This window comes from Helianthus annuus, chromosome 6, assembly GCF_002127325.2.
Source record: "Helianthus annuus cultivar XRQ/B chromosome 6, HanXRQr2.0-SUNRISE, whole genome shotgun sequence".
NCBI lineage: Eukaryota > Viridiplantae > Streptophyta > Magnoliopsida > Asterales > Asteraceae > Helianthus > Helianthus annuus.
Genome location: NC_035438.2, coordinates 9,206,549 through 9,213,833, shown reverse-complemented (window position 1 = coordinate 9,213,833; position 7,285 = coordinate 9,206,549). Strand labels below are relative to the sequence as shown.

Here is a 7,285-nt window from a genome sequence, read left to right as displayed (position 1 = left end):
ATTTTGCAAGATAACACGCGCAACATGTGTGTGGGGTTCACCGTTTTTTGGTATATTTTTTTCAATTGACAGGTTCGTCGCAACACATTTATTTTCCCCGTTCGACTTAGTTATTCTTTTCTACGTTTTACGTTTTGATCTAATTTCTTCGCATTAACCCACAACAACGGGCGTGCGTAGTTCAACGATTTTACGTCTACTTTTCGTTCGCTTTTTTTTCCTTTTTTATTTATTTTATTTTTACGAAATTTTCCAATGTTGGGGTCACCGGCAATTGTGTTGCATTGGTGCTAATTGGTACGGTTTTACGAACCTTTTAACCTATTAAGTTTTTTACCTATAATTTGTTTCGAGTTTACCCCTACCTTTACTTAAAAAAACTATTTTTTACGTGCATATTTTTATTTACGTGTTGATATAAATATGATTTGCTCTATGTGTTGACGTAAACTTTTTCTGGAAAACGATTTAGGTCAAATATAATACTTTTTCAATCAAAAAAAAAATTACGTGCATATTTTTATGTACTATAAATTTGAGTTGGTCTACGTTTTGATTTGGGAGATGAGGCAGGACAAATATAATATGTATTCGTGCGTACTTTATGTATGTTTCGTAAATTTTTTTTCGTACGTGTGGAGTCAAATTGTAGTTTCTTTTCTATGTATGAGAGTCGGGTCACATATAAATTTGATTTACTTTACGTTTTGATCCAATCGCAATGCTTATATAGGTTACTTTGGGTTCAATTCGATACGTCAAAATGCACATTTCCATACAGTTAACGCATCACACGACGTTTAGACTAATTCATTCGATGTTTGCGATGTTCTCGCGCTGCAACACACGCCGGTTTTATTGCTAGTTTCAATTAACTACCAAGATTTAGCATAAGTTTCAAATTGCATCATTTACCTATGATGCCACGACGTCGCATAAGTTACTCTCCAACGCAATTCTCATATTTCTCTACATAAACACATTTTCGAAAACCGCTTCCCGTTTCTCATTCATTTCTTTTCCTTTAGTACCCCGAAATCCCAAATCAAACTCAATCTTTTCTTGGCCAAATTGAAAACACCAACATGAAATTTCACACATGATGAAACTTCAGAGTTCATTCCAGTAACGATACATCTGATTACATCGGTTATTCTGCTAAAAATATTTTTCTTGGCCAAATTGACTTATAAAATCCTTCAAATAGTTAGATAACCAAATAAGAAAAGGTATTAAGTTTAACAACTATCCGTTTTGTTGTGAACCAACCTAAGCCCAACTAATTCAGTAAAGAAGCCCATTCAAATGGCCCAACAAGGTGGACAGAACCTCGATGCTTGATATAAGCCGCTGAAAGAAGAGTAAAGTTTATTATGAATAATAATTTGTTGATGTCATGATGTGTATCTTCTTCTTCCCATCTATACTCACGTTTAAATATTATAAAATATAAATCATTTTGGTTTAACGAAATTGTGACTTTATTTGTCAAATAATCAAATATTGTAGAACAAAAAAGGTTTTAATAAAACTAACTAAAATAAAATACTTTCAGTGATGAAAATAAGCTTTCGGTAACCAAACAACATGGGGATGTAGCTCAGATGGTAGAGCGCTCGCTTAGCATGCGAGAGGTACGGGGATCGATACCCCGCATCTCCATCCTTTTTTTTTACTCCAAATATGTTTTCTGTTGATGACGTCGAGCTTCTGACGCAATGGTGTTTTTACCGTTTGGTTTTCAATGGGAAGATGGAATGTATGTTGAAGAAACTCAAAGAATGTTGAATGCGAGATTGCGAGGTATACATCACAACTATTTAATAGACTTAACATGTAAGAATATGCTAGTAATCTATACGTATAGCATGGATTATGCATTGTGAAACTTTGGAAGAACTCGGGATGGTAAACATTGAATGGGAATTTGAATCGTAAGACCTGTAGATGGGGTATTATACGCTCACTGGCGTATTTACGCCAGCCTGCGGGTGAAATATGTTCTTACAGACGCCAACCAAATACGTTAAGAGATGGGCCAACATAAAATACGTCGACCGACACATTTTTCGTCAGATTGGGCTTCGGTTGGTTTTTCTTACGTGTTAACGTGGGTTTGTTTTATTCATATTCAATTATTATGTACACCCACTTAGTTATTGGTAACATGTATGTTCCGTATTTATCAGTTAAGAACGTGGTTACCAGAGGTCGATCGCGATTGAGATCGAGTTTGGCTGATCAAACATTACAATTGTACACATGGAATGTAACTAGACGTAGTGTAACTTAAAAACTATGTTCTTTTCAGGATGTTGAAATGTTAAATGACCAAACATATTCGATACTCTATGAAATTAAACTTGTTAAGTTCAGTCAATAATAATAATAATGATTGAAAAACTTGGGACCAATTTCAACACTTAATTCCCTATATAATCTTCTCTTAAAAAATGTGCTACAGAAAGTTGATGTGGAGAGTCCGTCCGTAAAGGAGAGCTTTATGTGAGAGGAAGGAAAAAAATCCATCATTACGGATGCATTAAAGATAGGCAATCACATGACTAGTTAGATCCTAGTTTGGAAATAAAAAGACAAATTTCATAATTTAGAATCATCGCAAACCACATATCTGACCCGAAACATGAAACCTAAATCAATGTTGCTGATAGAAGATGACGAGTCATCATCGATTCAATATTGATAAGAGTGGAGGGAATGCATCCTCGCTATCATCACACTCTCTTTCCTTCACATCATCTCTACATCAGATTTAGTTAATCACTTAATCATAAGGTTTACATCTCCAAACCATGGAAATGGATCCTCACCATCCCCAAACTTTTTTTTAAATAAATACATTTCGACAAATAAATGTATAACATTTGTAAATAAAATAACATTTCATTAATTACTAAAAATTACAAGTCTAAATAAAAGAACACTGTATTTCTAATTTTTGGAATTGATATGAAAAAAATTGCATGCCCATATAAGGATTCTCATCCATTGGGAATAGCCCAATGGTATTAATGAGTTAGATAAGATGTAAGATAGGTGGACGTCATGAGTTCAATCCTCATGATATGCAACTTTAGACATTAAAAAAAACATAATGATTCTCCATATTTGATACACAATATCTCCACTAGATTTTAAGTATTTTAAGTACCCACTAAATATTAAATACCCACTAAATATTTTAAGTACCCAAAAACATTCAGGATGATTGGGAGCATGATTCGGATTCCGGATGTTTGCCTTGGTACCAAACAACCCGGGGTGGTGTTCCTCTAGATACCGAAATGCCACAGAGGCATCTTCATCTAGGGATGAGCATCCGAAAACAGGAAAATGGGTACCAGTACCAAAAATAATCGGTACGGTACCGGTATTTACCGGGTAATCAACCAAAATACCGGTACCGGTCCCTAAAAACGGAAAAAATAGGTACCATTAACGAAAATGATCGGTACGATACCTGGTACGAAATACTCATCCCTGTCTTCATCCTACATTCTTATGTCTTGTGCATTCCGTGCATAACCTAAGGAAAGTCGGCATCTTCGTTGAGAGAGTGACCAGCATCGAAGTACCGATCAAATAAGAAGAATGAGTGTCTTAATCACCTTAATCGGATACGGTACGAAGAGTTAGTGATTGATGTGTAACATCTTGCAAAACATAATGAAAACTTTAAAATTATATAGATTGTTGTGACTCATACAATTAATATTATAGAAGAAATGGAAATACAAGTATTTAAACAATGAACACAACCAGGTTCAGATTTGATAGCACAATTAGTAAACCGAGTTTTAAACCAAAATGAAAAGTTATATATATATATATATATATATATATATATATATATAGGGAGAAGATCATGCGAGAACCACCTCTTATTGTGAGAACCGCGAGAACCAATGTGAACACACCAAAAATGCCTAAAAATAGCTAAAAATCACATAAAAAAATTTTTTTTGATTTTTTTAATATTTTTTAGGTTAAAATCGCTACTTTTCGAATCAAAAAAAAAAAAAATTTTTTAATTTTTTTTTTTTTTTAAAAAAATTTTTTTTTTTTTTTTGCTTCGAAAAGTAGCGATTTTAACCTAAAAAATATTAAAAAAATCAAAAAAAAAATTTTTAGATTTTTTTTTGATTTTTTTAGATTTTTTTAGATTTTTTTTAGATTTTTTTAGGTTTTTTGGGGGTTTAGTTTTTAGCATTTTAGCTTGGGTGGGGGGGGGGGGGGGGTTAGGTTTTTGGGGGGTGGGGGAGGGGGGTTTAGGTTTTGGGGGGGGGGGGTGGGGGTTAGGTTTTTTTTAGTTTTTTTTAGGTTTTTTTTAGCTTGGGGGGGGGGGGGTTAGGTTTTGGGGGGGGGGGGGGTTTAGGTTTTTGGGGGGGGGGGGTGGGGGTTAGGTTTTTTTTAGGTTTTTTTAGGTTTTTTTTAGGTTTTTTTAGCTTGGGGGGGGGGTTAGGTTTTTTTTGGGTGGGGGGGGGGGTTGGGGGTTAGGTTTTTTTAGGTTTTTTTTAGGTTTTTTAGCTATTTTAGGTTGTGTTCACATTGGTTCTCAAGGTTCTCACAATAAGGGTGGTTCTCGCATGAGCTCCTCCCTATATATATATATATATATATAGGGGAGCGCTAAAATGAAAACCACCTCCAGTTGTAAAAACCGCGTGAACCACTTTCTGGCCATTAGATCAAGTAGATGGATGGATGAGATTAAAAGTATTTAAAAAATAATATTAAGTATTTTTTGTCTTATTATGTCTTTAATATTTTAATCAAAAAGGGTAATTTAGTAAAATTACTTTTTTTGTCTTTTAGTCTTTATTATTTTTTTATTACATTTTTGTTTTATTATATTACTTTTTATTTTTTAATCAGAATCTTTTTATTAAAAATCATTTTTAAATTCAGATTTTTTAACAAAACAATTTACGTTTTTTGCGAGCCGAGCTTTTTCAAACGTCGTTTTTTTTACACGCCGTTATTTACGCCGTCATTTACGTTAAAAAACTTTACGTTTTGCGTTAAAAATTACGTTTTCCGTTTTTTCGCCCGGCTTTTTCACGCCTCGTTTTTTGATGCGCCGTTTTTTCGCCCGGCTTTTTCACGCGTCGTGTTTTCAATGCGCCGTTTTTGCGTTTTACGCCCCGGTTTTTTACGTTAACGTTATTTACGTTTTACGCGCCGGTTTTTGGCGTTTTACGTCCAGGTTTTTTACGTTAACGTTATTTACGTTTTACGCGCCGGTTTTTTGCGTTTTACGTCCCAGTTTTTACGTCAACGTTTTTTTTGCGTTTTACGCACCGGTTTTTTTCGTTAACGTTTTTTTACGTTTTACGCGCCGGTTTTTTACGTTAACGTTATTTACGTTTTACACGCCGTTTTTTAGCGTTTTACGTCCCGGTTTTTTACGTCAACGTTTTTTTTACGTTTTACGCGCCGGTTTATTACGTTTAACATGCCGGTTTTTTACATTAACGTTTTTTACGTTTTACGCGCCGGTTTTTTACGTTAACGTTTTTTACGTTTTTACGTTTAACACGCCGTTTTTTACATGCCTTTTTACGTTAAACTTTTTATGTTTTTAAATGTTAAGTTTTATGTAAAACTTTTTACGTTTTAAGTTTTACGTTTTACTTTTTTAAGTTTTACGGTAAGCTTTTTACGTTTTAAGTTTTACGTTTTACTTTTTTAAGTTTTACGTTTTAAGTTTTATGTTTTACTTTTTACGTTAACGTTTTTTTCGTTTTAGTAAAAAAAATTTACTTTTTTACGTTTTACCTAAAATTATTTACGTTAAAAAGTTTACGGTTTAATTTTCTTACCTTTTACGTTGTACGTTTTACGGTTTACGGTTTACGGTTTTACACTACATTCTACCAACTCAACTTTTTACACTACAAAAAACAATTCATTTTCTTCCGATTCTGACTCAAACTACCATGATCACCAAATTGTGCAGCAAAGATTGTAAGAAAATTATAACCAGTTTAAATAATTAGATGACTATCATTTCAAAACTTAGAAAATAGCCCTGTACAAACCCCAACATACCAACAAACGGACTTTAATTTCAAAAAACCAAAATTGGGTCGGGTCGGCTCTGCCATATCCACGGTTCCTCGCCACAAAAACAGTGGCTATCTACCGTTACAACCACCACCGTATATCACCATTGCCATTGCAGGTTAGATGCCGAAGGGAGGTTGAAGGAGGTGGATTCGGTGTGGTTGCCATCAAGAGTGAGAGAGGCGGTGGTGGAACTGGGTTTTTTTATAGAGAGAGACAACAAAGTCAAAAGACCCAAACCGTTATTCAGAAGCTCCTCCCTCTACAAACTAGAGCTATTCCTTCTACAAATCTACAATTCAAATAGCAATAAAAATAATATCTACAATAATACACTTCATGTCTTTTGTATGTATAGAAACTTACCCAACACATGGACGGTCAATAAATGAATAATCTTCTACAAAACAACAATAACAATTTGTGAGAAATAAGAAATTCAAAAATAAACCTACAATCAATTACCCAAATAAAAGATATGACAAGTACCTGAGAAAAATGGTTGACACCATTGACGCGCCGTAGAACACCACCACCACCGCAACCCCACCTTCAACTTCCGGCAGCGGCGTTTTTGGCCTCCAGTAAACCAAAATCATCAGTGGCAAAATCTAAAAAGAGGGAACAAGTTATTGAGTTTTGTGTTGTCTCACCGGAAAAATCATTAAGTACCATCCGTCGCGCCGTAGAACACCACCACCACCACAACCCCACCTTCCGGCAGCGGCGTTTTTGGCCTCCGGCAGCGGCGTTTTTGGCCTCCAGCACCAGAGAAGGAGGGGGTCGCCGGTGGTGGATGAGACAGAGATTTCTTGAAGATGCATTTGGTTTCTTGAAGATGGTGGTGAACCATTTTAAGAGAGAGAGAAAATCAGTAGATGTATTTGAATTTTTGAGGAGTGTGATTTGATAAAGTGAGAGATGATAAGTGAGAGATGATAAATGAAAAGAGAAGGTCTGGTGGTTTAAATGAAGAGAGAGAGAGAGATTTGACATATAGCGTAAATGACCAAAATAACCTTTAGGTTATAAAATAATATTGTATATGTGGCAAAGTCTGATTGGTTAAAAGTGGTTCTCGCGGTTCTTACAACTGAGAGTGGTTTTTATTTTAGCGGCTGCCTATATATATATATATATATATATATATATATATATATATATATATATATATATATAGACATAAGTTGAAATATAA

At 34.6% G+C, this 7,285-nt stretch overlaps 1 protein-coding gene and 1 non-coding gene across 2 annotated transcripts; one reads left to right on the top strand and one right to left on the bottom strand.

The window, feature by feature from the left end:
- The first annotated feature begins 1,589 nt into the window (after positions 1-1,589).
- On the top strand, positions 1,590-1,662 carry TRNAA-AGC. The gene has a single exon. It is a non-coding gene; the product is annotated as a tRNA-Ala (tRNA).
- Positions 1,663-6,036: 4,374 nt separating this feature from the next.
- LOC118479492 lies at positions 6,037-7,083 on the bottom strand. The gene is made up of 4 exons (XM_035974038.1): positions 6,741-7,083; positions 6,577-6,666; positions 6,454-6,487; positions 6,037-6,379 (listed from the first exon to the last, which is right to left on the bottom strand). Exons 1-4 carry the CDS (start codon positions 7,081-7,083, stop codon positions 6,334-6,336), a joined length of 513 nt encoding a protein of 170 aa, XP_035829931.1. The 3' UTR covers positions 6,037-6,333.
- Positions 7,084-7,285: the final 202 nt, after the last annotated feature.

Coding starts and splice junctions, on each gene's coding strand:
- LOC118479492 (XM_035974038.1), bottom strand. CDS start 7,083: ATGTCAAATCTCTCTCTCTCTCTTCATTTAAACCACCAGACCTTCTCT. Junction 6,667..6,740: donor GGTACTTAATGATTTTTCCG/GTGAGACAACAC, acceptor GGTTTACTGGAG/GCCAAAAACGCCGCTGCCGG. Junction 6,380..6,453: donor ATTGACCGTCCATGTGTTGG/GTAAGTTTCTAT, acceptor TTTGAATTGTAG/ATTTGTAGAAGGAATAGCTC.